The sequence below is a fragment of the Patiria miniata genome, unplaced genomic scaffold (assembly GCF_015706575.1).
Source record: "Patiria miniata isolate m_02_andy unplaced genomic scaffold, ASM1570657v1 HiC_scaffold_3, whole genome shotgun sequence".
Classification (NCBI taxonomy): Eukaryota; Metazoa; Echinodermata; class Asteroidea; order Valvatida; family Asterinidae; genus Patiria; species Patiria miniata.
This window is the reverse complement of record NW_024037069.1, coordinates 5,156,814-5,172,223: the sequence shown is the minus strand read 5'-3', so window position 1 is coordinate 5,172,223 and position 15,410 is coordinate 5,156,814. Positions and strand designations below refer to the sequence as shown.

The 15,410-nt window shown below is 39.9% G+C and overlaps 2 protein-coding genes across 3 annotated transcripts in view; one reads left to right on the top strand and one right to left on the bottom strand.

The window, feature by feature from the left end:
• Positions 1-849: 849 nt before the first annotated feature.
• Positions 850-13,574, bottom strand: LOC119738315. Its single transcript, XM_038213161.1, has 10 exons — positions 13,233-13,574; positions 9,974-10,135; positions 8,038-8,190; positions 7,022-7,123; positions 5,220-5,417; positions 4,287-4,451; positions 3,557-3,683; positions 3,086-3,258; positions 1,670-1,790; positions 850-1,096 (listed from the first exon to the last, which is right to left on the bottom strand). The coding sequence occupies exons 1-10, from the start codon at positions 13,446-13,448 to the stop codon at positions 996-998; spliced, it is 1,518 nt and encodes a 505-aa protein (XP_038069089.1). The 5' UTR covers positions 13,449-13,574; the 3' UTR covers positions 850-995.
• A 556-nt stretch (positions 13,575-14,130) lies between these two features.
• The window catches only part of LOC119737865 (integrator complex subunit 3-like), a 46,891-nt gene continuing 45,611 nt past the window's right edge, over positions 14,131-15,410 (top strand). For both annotated transcript variants that reach the window (XM_038212495.1, XM_038212494.1), the window contains exon 1: positions 14,131-14,302. In XM_038212495.1, coding sequence (XP_038068423.1) covers positions 14,219-14,302 — 84 coding nt within the window. In that variant the 5' untranslated portion in view covers positions 14,131-14,218. The remainder of the gene's footprint in view (positions 14,303-15,410) is intronic.

Sequence of the window (15,410 nt, the reverse complement as noted above, 5' to 3'; positions counted from 1 at the left end):
TTATATTTATACAAAAATCCTAGAGGGTACAAAACTCGGAACAAATTTTTTAATAAAAAAAAAAATTGATTTATCCACAACCAATTCTTTAGCCAGTTTTAAATGTACTTTTGTAACACGACCAAGCACATATTTACTCCCATTCATAAATACCTTTTTCAGTCAAAAAGTCAAAACTGAGAAACTCCCATGATTTTGTTCAACAATTGAACTTCATGTTTTGTGAAACCACCCTCTGGCCATGTCCATGGTATGTGCCTCGCACACGAAGTGCTAAAATGTCCTTATATGGAGATTAGTGCGTGAACAGTGCATACTGCGTGCTGTGGCGCAGAACACAGCGGTGTTTTACCGGCACTGAGTTCAAAACCACCCATGTGACGGGCTGTCAACCAATAGGAAAGGCTAAACTGTCATGGGTGTTTTTGCATGAATTTTTTTTATTAAGGAGCCCAAAATGAGATTTAAATATCAGATATTGGCTATTTCAAAATAAAACTTTTAAAAATTGGAAGTCAAAGCCTCATTTTGTTATATCAAATTGGCTTTTATTTTAGTAAGTCACAATAATATACCAACTCATATTAGGCCAAAAAAAAAATAAGTCTGTCTCTGGTCAGCGGGCGCGTCGATTTTAATCATGCGCGTCGATCTTTTTTTTTCCAAAATGTTCCGCGGTAGCTCCAACAGCGCCCTCTATTTCCGCACCTCCTCATTTTTTTTTTACCAAAGAGCACCAAGTAATGGGAAATTGCACCAAGGCAAATGATCGAAAGCACCAAGGCAAATTATGGAGGACACCAATGTACATGTTCAATTCCGGAACTTTGGTCTGACCAGAGACCGAAATTTTTTTTTTTGGCCTTACATCAATTTTTTCAACCATATTCAGCACGAACACTTTAAAAAAAGAGATACATGAAAAATGGTCTTAAACAAAAATTAAATTATTTGACTTCATGTCCTTTAGAAAAAAAATTCTGTCCACGTTTGTTTCACATGATTGCACATCGCTTGCTTCCTTTCTTGCCTTTCCATCTCATACTTCGCCTGATTCTTGATCCCGTCTGGTTGTTGAGCTGGGAGGAGCCAACAGCTGAAAGGGAACCAATCAGAACACACTCCGTTAGGAATACTGAATAAATTACAGATATGCAAATGAAGCATGGACCATTAAAGACTGAATGGACAATATCATTGGTGTACGATATTCAGTTGCCTAATTTGTTTTCCAAATTGACCATTAGAAACAAATTGCATACAGGTACATACAGTCATGTTTTACTTTACTCTCGAGGACAATGCTTTGTGTTTCCCTTTGTTCCTGTAATATAACACTCTCCCATAGCACATAACCGTACGATAGAGGACCGTTTTCAACAAAGGACCTAACTCCCTGGCGGCACCAGGCCCACATGAGTTGCGGTCAGGTAGTACGCACGCACTCTGGGCTTCTTCAACAATAGGGCTATCAAAATGTGTGCGCATATCAAAATGTGTGCGCATGCAAGCATGGCACTTCTACTTTTGTTCAGTGAATTTCACAATACCTTAAAATATAATATTATATAGCACTATATAAGCACCACACATCATTATGAAACGATTATGATTGCGGTCACATGACAGCAGTCACATGACTACACAACCTCCAATCACATGACATTACCTGGTGTGGAGAAAGACGTGCCAAAACGTGTCCAGCAGTCCTCTTCTAGTGAGTAGGTGTAGACGGGCTGTCCGTGGTCCAACTCGGGGTCCCACCATGGTTCTTGCACATACCTAGGGCCCTGAATGATTGAAATACAGCACATGCGGCAATGAAAAATCAGTACAAGTGCAACTTTTTGCACAACTAATGTATTTTGTCTAGAAATCTTTAGTGGTGGGATTAATATCTGCTGTGGTCTAATTGTTATAGTGTTCAACTTGTGTGCCATGGTACATGGGTTCGAATCCTGACCATGGGAACATGGTACTTGTGCTCTTGAGCAAGGCACTTTACCATATTGCTTCATCCTTCAGATGGGACGTAAAGCCGTAGGTCCCGTGTGTTGTGTAATGCACGTTAAAGAACCCAGCAACACTCATCGCTAAGATAAAGGGGTTTGCCCCGGTGTTTCTGGCAGTGGCTGCAATATGCGCCGCAGCACCTTATAAACCCTTATAAAGGTGCTACATAATGGGTCTCATATTTCTCATAAACTTCATTTACCTGTCTTTAATAATAGACATCATTTCCAGCGCCTTGAGTACCTAATTGTTGGTAGATACATGGGCTATATAAGACTCCGGTATTATAATTAACCCTTGATAAAGTGCATGCTGAGTGTAAGTGTACGATTTTCGTACACGTATATCGACGGCCATTTTTGGAAGATCATCGGAGGCGAACCTATCAAAATGCAAATTCAACCATGAGACTGGTGTATGGTCATCTGCTATCCAGTCTTCATACTTGGGATAAGGCCAAAAAAATTAAGTCTCTGGTTTCTGGTATGGAGCTTGCCCAAAAAGTGGTGCGGCGACGTGGCTTTTTTTTTTTACATTTTTTTCTTTCTTCAAATGTCGGCTGATGACTGCAAATGGTGCCCGACTAACCTTACTGCAAATATATGGGAGTCCAGAGAGGCCACATAAGCTTATTCTCGATCGTAACCCCATCTAAAAACACGTTAAAAGTGTGCAGCAGCAGAATTCCAGTCAAACCAGTGAGTTTGGCGGTTTTGAGACATCATCTTTCATTGACATCATCTTTCATCTTTTTTTTTTTTTTACGTTTTTTTCTTCTTCAAATGTCGGCTGATGACTGCAAATGGTGCCCGACTAAACTTACTGCAAATATATGGGAGTCCAGAGAGGCCACATAAAGCTTATTCTCGATCGTAACCCCATCAAAAAACACGTTAAAAGTGTGCAGCAGCGGGTTTCCAGTCAAACCAGTGAGTTTGGCGGTTTTGAGACATCATCTTTCATTGAAAACAATTGTACTTTGACGCGCGCCCATACCAGAAACCGCAGACTTTTTTTTGGCCTAAGTAGCAGGAATGATCCACAATTGACGAGAAACCTTCAAGCTACTCACATCATCCTCTTTGTTTTCCTCGGTGTCGTCTTCGCTTTTCTCCGTTGTCGATTTCGTCGGGTTTTCCTCCAATTGCGTGAACATGTCTGTCAGTTCCTCGGTCATCCTGCCTTCCTGTTTCACCTCCTCAGCATACTGCTGGAGTTGCTCCTCCCCTGCTTCGCGATAACAAACTGTGTGGGAGAGAAAACGATAAAACATCAAAATACAAGATTCTGCCAAGACATTTCAGTACTGATAGGCCATCAGCTTCGGTTCAAAACTTGGGCCACTGTTGTCAAATGATCAAAATGAGCAATGCTCAGCGATTTTTGGCAAGGTATGCCCATCTAGAGTTGGAAAATGGGTGCTGGCTTTGCAGTGGCAGTTTTTTGGGTGTTATCACTTTTAAGTTGTTTTTTTCTTCTAAATGGCCTATGCACAAGGCAATGCCCTCCGACGAAACAACCCGAACAATCTTGAGTAACTTACCAGCGAGGAACATGTCCGTCAGATAGTTGAAATGTTGGAACTTGATGTAAGCTCCGTTTGATCTGGCAGCCATTTCCTTGTAGAAGTACTTGTCAGAGCCGTAGTTCGTAACTTGGACTCCGTAGATCTTCACATGCGAACAAAAAAAGAAAAGAATACAAATTGGATCTTATTCGGGATATTTGTAAGTGTGGTATGGTTCTACAAAAGGGGGCATTATCTTGTCTGAAAAGTCTCCAAATGTGATGCGATCAAGCTATATAAGTCGTTTGTCGGGAATTTTCATATGGAGATACAGGCCAAAATAGGGCCACTTCATCACATCACTTCATCATATCTCTTGGTGTTCCGACTTCCATAATTTTTGAACTAAAGATGGTATCAGCATGCGGTTTTCACAGCAGTAACGCTAAGATTGTGCTCTTTTCAAATCTGTTACAAAAAAATGTTGACCGAGGCCGACAAACGACTCATGAAGCTTGATCGCATCACAAATTTTCTCAAATTCCCAGAAAATGTCCCCCCCCCCCTTCCCGGCAACATGTTGCCAATTTACTTGTTACAAGGGTGGCAGCACCTCCCCCCCCCCCCCTTTCTAACAATTTTTGCTTCCGAAAAAAATGTTGGGCAACTTGTTCTGAAATAAGTTTTCCGTTCCCCCCCGGACCCAAACCTGGATAAATCATTTTTTTAAATTTCACTCAAACCTGTAAGTTTTAAATGAACATACCTTGATGTCCATTTTGCAGAGTTTGTCCAGCTCTTCGTGCCAGTTAATCCGCTGGTCTGTGTGGCTGACGGCGTGGGGTTTAACGTCTCCGATGATGACGAGTGCCTTCGCCGCGTCTTCGCTCCACGACAGTTCCTGGGCCTTGTGCAACACCCACTCATAGCACTGGAAAGCAGAAACGACAAAGAAACAATTAGACGTTTTCGTAACCGATCATGTTTTTGAGTTGTGAAGACAAAAAGCATTAGGCCGGTTCAAATGCCATGTAAATGAAATTATGTAAAGGGAATTACACATCATAAAGCACTCTTGGTGAAATTTGCTGAAGTTGAAATACAAGGCGAGTAAAAAAACCCGAAACCCAAATGTCGGGACCATTGTTTTAGTGAAGTTCTGTATGTAGCACTTTCAAAATCTAGGATATGAAAGCCCAATTCATAAGCTTTCTTTTAGTACAAGAATCATTAAAATCACTCATGTATTTTTGAAGTTACAGAATTTTAAACACAAAAACCGTTTTAAAGTTCTGTCCACTGATCACAAAAAAAGTGTGCATTCTTTCAGCAAAACGAAAACAATTCACACACATCCCTATGTGAATTGTGTTTCATTTTGCTCAAAGGTCACTTCAATTTTTTCTTGATTATCAGACGACTACTTACTGTATGCTGAATAAATACATAAAACAGTCACCGAGTTGTGCTATCAATACACCTACGACGCGTCGCACTTACTACATGTTTTGTGAAATGTATCGCAGGACGCGTTGCAGCTGCGACGCGTCGTAGGGATACGACGTGTCGCAGCACTAATATGCATCATGAAATTGGGTGCAATTCACGTTCACTGTTGCGTCCAGTACCAACTGCCTTTGATGAGAACACTGACTCGCAAATGAAGGGTCAGGGATTCGAATCCACTGACTGAACTTACTGCATAAGGGCCCTCGCCCCCGGTCCGCGGGACGTTGTTGATGTATCCTAGCAGGTCGTCCGTGTTGGAGGTCAGGTCGATAGAGCGAATCACGTAGATGTTCTGATCGCAGTAGTCGCCGTGCGACATGATGCCGATCCGTATGCTTGGAATATCCCTCAGCAGGCGGGAAACAGTGGTGTCGAGCTTATTTCTCACCTAAGAAGTAGACAAACATTCAAATAAATTACAGTAATCAACAATTGGGCAAAAATGACTTGTGCCTTGACTTGACTCAGAAGGAAAATGACTTGTGCCTTGACTTGACTCAGAAGGAAAATGACTTGTGCCTTGACTTGACTCAGAAGGAAAATGACTTGTGCCTTGACTTGACTCAGAAGGAAAATGACTTGTGCCTTGACTTGACTCAGAAGGAAAATGACTTGTGCCTTGACTTGACTCAGAAGGAAAATGACTTGTGCCTTGACTTGACTCAGAAGGAAAATGACTTGTGCCTTGACTTGACTCAGAAGGAAAATGACTTGTGCCTTGACTTGACTCAGAAGGAAAATGACTTGGGGCTTGACTTGACTCAGAAGGAAAATGACTTGTGCCTTGACTTGACTCAGAAGGAAAATGACTTGTGCCTTGACTTGACTCAGAAGGAAAATGACTTGTGCCTTGACTTGACTCAGAAGGAAAATGACTTGGGGCTTGACTTGACTCAGAAGGAAAAGGACTTGTGCCTTGACTTGACTCAGAAGGAAAATGACTTGGGGCTTGACTTGACTCAGAAGGAAAGTGACTTGGGGCTTAACTTGACTCAGAAGGAAAATGACTTGGGGCTTGACTTGACTCAGAAGGAAAATGACTTGGGGCTTGACTTGACTCAGAAGGAAAATGACTTGTGCCTTGACTTGACTCAGAAGGAAAATGACTTGTGCCTTGACTTGACTCAGAAGGAAAATGACTTGTGCCTTGACCTGACTCAGAAGGAAAATGACTTGGGGCTTGACTTGACTCAGAAGGAAAATGACTTGGGGCTTGACTTGACTCAGAAGGAAAATGACTTGGGGCTTGACTTGACTCAGAAGGAAAATGACTTGTGCCTTGACTTGACTCAGAAGGAAAATGACTTGGGGCTTGACTTGACTCAGAAGGAAAATGACTTGGGGCTTGACTTGACTCAGAAGGAAAATGACTTGTGCCTTGACTTGACTCAGAAGGAAAATGACTTGGGGCTTGACTTGACTCAGAAGGAAAATGACTTGTGCCTTGACTTGACTCAGAAGGAAAATGACTTGGGGCTTGACTTGACTCAGAAGGAAAATGACTTGTGCCTTGACTTGACTCAGAAGGAAAATGACTTGTGCCTTGACTTGACTCAGAAGGAAAATGACTTGTGCCTTGACTTGACTCAGAAGGAAAATGACTTGGGGCTTGACTTGACTCAGAAGGAAAATGACTTGGGGCTTGACTTGACTCACAAGGAAAATGACTTGTGCCTTGACTTGACTCAGAAGGAAAATGACTTGTGCCTTGACTTGACTCACAAGGAAAATGACTTGGGGCTTGACTTGAATCAGAAGGAAAGTGACTTGGGGCTTGACTTGAAATGGAACAAAAATGACTTGAGACTTGACTTGACGTGAAAACAAATGACTTGAGAAAAATGACAAATATTTTGAATATTTATGGATTGGCCGTTACATTTTTATTGACACAGCTGTACGAGTTAGAAAGACTACATACATTGTAGTGTTTGGCCATTCAAGATAAGACACCATATAAACACGAAATCCATCATGGATTGTACACCATACCTCACTCAGAGATCCATACATGCTGCCAGTTGTGTCAAATGAAAAGACGACTTCAACTTTACGGTTCTTGTCCAAACCATCGGCAAAATTGGCCAGCAACTCCTACCAAAAAAAAAAAAAATTTTTTTTTTAACAAAAATTATTATTATTTTTTTTGTATACATCCCAATTAAACTTTTCAAGCACATTCTCAGCTGGTTGGTGTTACATGATGTGCTTTTTAAAATTCATTTTTTTTTTCTGACAAAATTTCAACTACTTTGGCCATCTGCGTCAACTTCCGAAAAAGGCACGTATTTTCGGGTTGCTTTTGTGCACAGACAGATCCCCCTACAAGCACACTGGTTCCCGGTCCCTACATTATTGATCCTCATAGGGAGTCTGGAACAAGTCTAGCCTACATTGTAAGACAACTGAATTTATTGTAAGGCAACAAATAATTCAATCGTGTATTTGTAGGGCCCCTGTTTTGTTTCGATCAAATTAGAATCAAGAATTTTTTTATTACTAAAAATGACATTGTCAACCTAAAACAGACTTTTCTCTATGTAATGCCACCTTTTTGGTAATTTTTGAACAGTTTCTTGGGGTAAAATGATGATTTTCCTATGCTGTTTACAGGCCGGTTGGTGCCGTGCAGCAGGACTTGCATGCTCAAGATACATCGCGCGGCGATCGCCATCTTTATTTTTGTGTTGCGTTTTGTCGTTGTCATCGTCATTTTACCCCCAAAAGTTCCCTCAAAAGTTCAAAACCATGCCTTTCATCTATGACATACCTGTATGTTCTTAATGTCGCCAACTAGTTTGGTAGGTCCAATAATTTAAAGTGGATTTTGTTCTCTGATAGAAATCGGGCCCGTAGATACACAATCGCCAAACTTTGTGAAAAAAATGTGTTCAATGTTTCCTTCAAGAGTGAATAACATTAGCATTCCTTGACAAATGTCAATTTAAAAATTACATTATTTCCGGTTTGAAACTCAAACAAATAGGACATCATTAATAAGTTCTTACATCGAGAGTTGCTTGATCCAACTCTTCTTCGACAACTTCTTCCTCGTTGTAGGTTGCTGCAGCAGCTTGCTCCACGAGCTCCAACACTCCTTCATCTTCGATCCCAAGGTCCTCAGCGAGAGTTCTATCTCCGGACAAGAACTTGCCTTTCAGCTGCAAAAAAAAAAGTATTTGAAAGTTAGGCCAAAAAAAAAAAATATTTGGTCTCTGGTCAGACCAAAGTTCCGGAATTGACGCGGCCACGCGGCTTCTTTTTCTTCAGCTTGGATTGTACAGACAAGGTGGGTACTATTTTGCTTTTTTGGTGTCCTCATGTACATTGCTGGCCTCCATAATTTGCCTTGGTGCTTTCGATCATTTGCCTTGGTGCAGTTTCCCATTCCTTGGTGCTCTTTGGTAAAAAAAATTGAGGAGGTGCGGAAATAGAGGGCGCTGTTGGAGCTACTGCGGAACATTTTGGAAAAAAAAAAAGATCGACGCGCATGCTTAAAATCGACGCGCGCGCTGACCAGAGACCGACTTATTTTTTTTTTTGGCCTTATCCTCATACATTTTTATTTCTGGACCGTTCTGCATTTTGCAGTATAATTCGGGTTCCGGTACATTTTAGGCCTGCTAGACTCACAACAGACTGGGACCTTAAGTTCTCAAAACGATGCAAAAGAAGATCAGGCCAACTTTACTCACTATTTATAGCAAGTAAACATCTCAAAAACTTTCAATGGGCTAAGAAAAGGTCCTCGGTAATTCACTAACCAAGTTTGAAGAATCAAATCAATTTTTAAAGGAGACTTTTCTTCAATATTTGGCAGTGGCTTGCACATGAGAGGGAAGTCAAGTGATTTCAAAATGAGGCTAAAGACTAGACTTGAACATGTCCATCCATGGTCCAACTGTTTGACAAGACTGAATTCTTCGTTCATTGTCATTTAGTCTGGTACCTGACTATGGAGAAATGTGTAGAAATAGTGACCTAGTACCCGACATCCTGGATATTTCTTTTGGCACAGTCAGCTGACAGTTGAGTGACGCAGTACTGAAGAGTTGTTGGACTGGTTGTTTCATGTGCCAGTCTATTTTCTTGTATTGCATGTTTTCAGTACCTTAAGTTTTGGGACTCTAGTATTGAGAGTCCCAAATATTTGGACTAGACTCACTATAGGGACCAACATGCGGTTCTTGTCAGAGGGCTGGGGTTTGGCTAAGACTTTTAGGGTAGTTTGACCCAGGCTAAAGGGGCTCTCACCACTTTATTTGGCTGTGTTTGATTGAGGAACACATGAAATAAGAATTCTTTTTATTGACAATGCCAGAGTAACTCCCTAGGCCTTTTTGCTAGGATGTAGCCTCAATCCTGCAAAATCCTCCAATTGGCCTTATGGAAAAATAGCATATAGCCTCAATCCTGCAAATTCCTCCGCCATTTCTTGAATATGGTCCATGGAGGGGTGACCACTGCCTGAATCCTGCAAAATCCTCCGGCTATGACTGTTAATAGGCTGAGGCAGAGGCAGTGACATCCTGGAGCAGTGCGGAGGATGTCAAGTATAATCAAGGACTAAATTTATGCACGGCTGAGCATAAACAACACAAGGTCCGGCCCAAGACCTTGACACAGTGCGTACTCCGAAATCAGCAACGCACTTTTGCCATGTAACCTCAATCCTGCAAATTCCTCCAATTTGCAAAAAGGGTTTTGGAGGATTCAGGGCGGTTAGGGTTAAAATATAATAACTTAGCTGTCACAATGACACATAATAAGCACAATCAAAGATGAAAGGGGAAAGTTTAGAAATAGTGAAACTGGTGAAAAAAAAGAAGAAATTTGCAGAAATTGGGAGACTTGTTCTCAACTCCGCTCACAATTTCACATTGGAAATGCACCTTGAACAGGAAATGGCTATAATTTCATTGCAGTATTTGAAAACTGACTTACTTTCATTTTGTAGATTTTGCTGTCGGTTGGTCCCTGCTTGTCTTGCTTGTCTTTGATTCTTGCGATGATTTCGGACAGCGTGGTGATGTTTTGGATAGTGAGGGGAATTGTCTCACCAGCGGGGCACTTGATGAGGATCGTCAGAGACTTTGTTTGTATGATCTGCAGGGGGCCAAAAAAAGGAAGAAATAAATCCTTCGGAATGTCACTGTCTTAAGACTTTTGTCTGAACTCAGCAAGTTCAAATATGCAAGCAGTGGCATTTTTTTTTTGGGGGGGGGGATGGTCGGAAAAGTCACTCCGCCCCCCCCCCCCCCCAAAAAAAGGTGATTTCAAAGATTTGTTGGCTTGCTGCAATGAAGAGTGCCCCTTATTGTCCACCTATTGTACCCAAAAAATTACATCCTAAAATATTTATCAATTATTTGTCAGAATAAAGAAGGTTAAAATAAGTAAAAATTTAAACTGTAGGCCAAGTAAAGAAATAAACAAGTTTCTCTGAAGTCCCCTCCACTTCCTTTTACTTGCCTGCCTCCCTATTTTTAAATTTTTTTATTCAATTTATACGTTAGCAATATATTTTGCACATATATTGTCAATATATTGTCTTTTTATTTGTTTCCAATGAATTTGTAGCTGCCATGTAGAAAGGGTTATGGCTCCTTAGGACACAATTTTGTAGATCAGCAAAAGAGTCGAGAAAAATAGAAGAATCCATCTACCATCTTGGAAAAACTGCCATATTTTGGGGGACAAAAAGAAGACGAAAAAACGCCGGCCTCCTTCATTTTTTCCGACCTTATTTTCTTCCGCTGGTTTTGTTTAACTTCTAACAATGAAAGATATTTTATGTTTGATTCCTTTAAAAGGAAGATACAACATTTGCAAACATCAAAAAACGAAATGATCCAGTTATCCCGAATAACTTTTACTGGATTGTTAGGGAATGACAGACTAAAGCATCCTGTAAAATCATGGCTCCTGGTGTGCTGACATTTTCAAGAAAAATTGTATTTTTCCAACGCTGGTCGGCCGACCATCGTTGGAGAAAACTGGTTATTTTCAAAAACTACTCCATATTTCTTATCATTTTAGTTATTCCACATTTTCGTTGCAATTGATTACACACCTGTGGACGGGTACTAGCCAGCTAAATTGATACTCTGGCCATACAATTCCCCAAAGTCTATACATTGCTTCATTTCATCTTAAGTGGGGTCAGGGAACCAGACTACAAGAATATAATTGGTTTACTTGGGTTTTCCAGCATCTACAGGCCAAAAACGTGAAACAAGTCAGTTTAACAATATTTGCTAAAACATACTAATCCTCCAAATACTCTTATTTCTGAAAATTGCAACAAAAGCCAATGTTGTGTTATGTACATTCCAATAAGTGACCCACACTAAGGATGTGACTTTGCGTTTAAATTTGTAAACATTTAGCAAATATTTTAAGAACTGTTTTTCAACGTTTTAAACATTTAAACATTCACATAGGCTGACGCATGCTCATTATGTCTGCAGACCGGCGTCATTGACATTATAAAACAGCAGTGGTAGTCATTGAAAAAGTAAAAACTTAACCATGTGCCCCAAATGTAATCAAGTTAAGTAATAAAGTACTTTGAAGGTTTTGTAAATTAAAAAGGTGTTATGCAGGTTTAAATCAAAGGAAGACTGGGTGAACATATAGGGTAGGTCCCTTCTTTATAATTCGGGTTTTCGTTTAAACATTTTTTGAAAATTTGTAAATGAATTTAGAATTGTTTTTGTTTAAATGTTTAAACGTCACATCCGTTAACACACACATCCAAGTTTGAGTTCAAAACCTTTCAAGGCCTGGGCCCAATTTTCCGGCGCTGCTTAACAGTTAGCAGAAAAGTTGTGTTTAGCATAGCAGAAAATTTGCTAACCTTAAGCACTATTTCACGGCGTGGACGTGCTAACGGTCGCGCGTGCATGGAGATTTCTATTGTTACGTCACTAAGTTAAGCAAATTTTTCCTCTGAAGTAAGCGTGCCTTTTGCTGTGCTTATGCTTACAGTCTCCTTGAAATAGACGAAGGCTCTGTTAGCAGAAAATCGTGTGCTTAGCAGCGCCGTGAAATTGGGCCCTGATGGCCTTCGCCCTTGTTACTGGACTTCCTCTTCAACTTCCTGTGAAGCATGCGTAAATCTACAGGATATCCTTGCTGACAAACTATAGGAAATGAACTACGTGTACGTGCGATTTGACACAAATCTGAGTCACTTCACACACGAACACCATGTCCAAACTCATGTCGAAATTTTCTGAATTTAAATATCTTAATAAAAAAGGACAGAATGTTGCAACATGACGCCACTTTTTTACATCTAGACAAAAGTCAGTCATTGTAAAAATGTTGAAAATGAAAAGACATGAATCTGGGACTGAGAAACATTTCCAATTTTGTTAGGAAACATTTAAACAATTTTCTTGACTCCCCATAGACTTTATACACTACTGCTGAAGTGGAGTCTGGATGCAACATTCTCTCCAATAAAAAGACCAAAACAAATACGGGAAAAATAATAAAAATAGAATAAAATGAATAAATCAAGTATCACTTTTAGCATTTTCAGGATTTTTTGGAGCATTTGTTCCCTGACACCATTGCAACAATTAATAAACAAATACAACTGAAAACCGGCCGTACAGACTGACAGTCATTAGACAAGTACTTTAGTAGTAGTAAGGAAACACAATTAAAAACATTTTTTTATAAGCCTATAACTTTTAATAAGACTCTTTAAGAAATGCACTTTTAATATTTCATATTTCTGACAAATCAATAAAATGACACTCGGGAATAAAATTTACATCCTAACACGACATTATTCTGTAAAAATGTTGGCCGACAAGCGTTGGAAATCGATATCAAAATACCACTTTTTTGTAAAAAAAACTTACACAGTTCTGGAAGTAACCAGGTGCCACGATTTGACAGGATGCTTTGGACTGTCGTGTCGATCATGTTTGCAAATGACATTTATATTCCCTTGAAAACTGAAAACCGTGGAGACATAAGACTAACACTAACAGTCAACAGATTTGTAACAAAACATAAAAAAAAATCATTTTTTTAAATAACTTACTGTACCTTTTTTTAAGTGTAACATTCTCTTACAATTTATATTCATGATTTTTTTTTTTTTTAATTAAAACTCCATCACTTTATTTAAGTTTTATATTTCTGACAAATAAATCAATTGAAATTCGTCAATCAACAGACTTACGTCAGCTTTTAGAATAGTCTCCGGTCGAACTCCGAGATAGTCCATGGTGTGATCTTTGTTGAGCACTTTGCCCGTGTATTTCAGCCGTAAACAGCTCGCAGACACCCCTTCCTCCGTCGCGACCTTCTCGCACACGGCTCGTACCGTCTCGTAGGCCGACACGGGCATGTGGAAAACACGACCCGAAGTCAACTTAATGTACACATCGAGCAACATTTTTGTAGCCTCAAGTTACGCCAAAGGTGTTAGTGATGTTTTCGAACTGGTTGCACTTCCAGATTCTGAAGGGAAGCGGCCAAAATCCGTGTTTTTGTAGACGGACGTGTTGGAAGTGCTGCTCCATTTTGGGAACCTCCAGTTTTAAAGTGGAAGCCCTGTGCTATATTTAGCAGCCAATCAGAAACGTCGATAGGACAGATGATGTCATTCCCAAAATAGAAAACATGTACACCTCAAACTGTTGTTGTGGGTGGGGCTACTTTGTGATGTTGTGACGATTTTGAGGGTTAAAATTGACCAATGAAGTATTTATATTCTCTACTTTATCAGTACTGATACTGATAAATAGAAATAATAAAAAAGCACTACCTCCATGATTCAACGTGAAATTAAATTGTAAGCCCCGATCCCCCCCCCCCCCCCCCCCCCGCAAACAAAATTCGGCAACCAAAACATACAGCACTAGGGTATTTTTCCTGTCTGGGTTGTTCATTACAATTTCAGTAGTTTTTAATATCTACGTTTTCCAATTCTTTTTCTCCGTCCTTTTGAGACTTCTTATAATAAGTTTTGTCAGTAATGCATGGCCGATCGCCGAGCCTGACATTTTAACCCGCTGGAAAAAGAATGGCACTCTTGCGACCGCACTTGCTAAATATCACCGATAGAGGGCGCAAGTTAGGGAAAATGGACGCCGACACGAGATGAAGCCCGCGGTCTGATCGCCTACTTTCTGCTACATTTCACGACGAATCGCTCGCAATTTCATGATTTTTACCGCCATGGAGGAAGCAAAGAAATCAAAACTGTTCATCGCTTCAGCCATTGAGCTGAGAGATGACCTTGAGGAGGTATTATTTTCGATATTGGTCTGGTGTTGGTCAAGCATGATAATGGGCAATTCGGTCGCCATAAACTTTGTGTATGCTGGCATCAGGCTGTTGAGTTTTGTGTTGTTACCCATTTATAAACAGCTGCGCGCTGCGCGCTGCGCGGCCTGTGTGGTGCATTTTTAGAGCAACTTTTTTTTTACATTTTGCGAAAACAAAAGGTTAAACCAGGAAACAAGTTTGTAATTTTAGAGTATGATATTGATATGGATACAAATTTTAATGACTAAAATTATTTGGCTATTTCTTAGCCCATTTTGGCATGTTTTGGAAATTTCGGTTTTACCCTTTTTTGTTGTTGTTGAGGGAGATTGGTTTGTTTATTTTCTTGGGTTTATTCTTGAGAATTGGTTGAGCCCTACCTTTCAGAACAAGATTTTGGTTGCTGTTTTCACTATCACATCATTTAAATTATAATATTAACACTATTAAATCGTCATGACTGTAAACCTAAGAAAAAGCTGTCAAATTTTATCTTGTTAAAAGTGCCAGATCTGTGAAAGTTTGCTTTTTAAATTTTAATGGGGGGGGGGGGACTAGTACTTGTAATAGGTCATGTAGGTTGACTTTATTTGTCCAAAATCTTTTAAAAAAAATGACATTCAGTTTTAAGGAGCCTGGAAAAGTAAAACCTGCTCAGGCCAAATAAAAAAAATTCTTGTCCAGCCTTTAAAAAAAAGGAGGCAGGCGCTTTTTTCCTTCCTCTTTTTCCCCCCAAGATGGCAGATTTTTTCTAAGATGGCAGATGGATTCTTCCACTTTTTACTCTTTCGCTGATACAAAATTGTGTCCAAAGGAGCCGTAACCCTGTCTACATTAAGCATCTATTTTGTCGGAAACAATTTAAGAAGACTATAGGCCTATGTTGGCAATATATTAAAATGTATTGCAAATGTACAAATTAAAAAATATATATAACGCCAAATAAAACAATAAGTCGGTCTCTGGTCAGCGTGCGCGTCGATTTTAATCATGCACGTCAATCTTTTTTTTCCCAAAATGTTCTGCTGTACTCCAACAGCGCCCTCTATTGCTGCACCTCCTCAATTTTTTTTAACAAAGATCACCA

What these genes read in the sequence shown, in the direction of transcription:
- LOC119738315 (XM_038213161.1), bottom strand. Translation starts at nt 13,448, where the DNA reads ATGTTGCTCGATGTGTACATTAAGTTGACTTCGGGTCGTGTTTTCCAC. An exon ending in AGACTATTCTAAAAGCTGAC is followed by an intron (nt 10,136 to 13,232) that starts GTAAGTCTGTTG and finishes GGCCCCCTGCAG; the next exon opens with ATCATACAAACAAAGTCTCT. An exon ending in TGGATCAAGCAACTCTCGAT is followed by an intron (nt 7,124 to 8,037) that starts GTAAGAACTTAT and finishes TTTTTTTGGTAG; the next exon opens with GAGTTGCTGGCCAATTTTGC.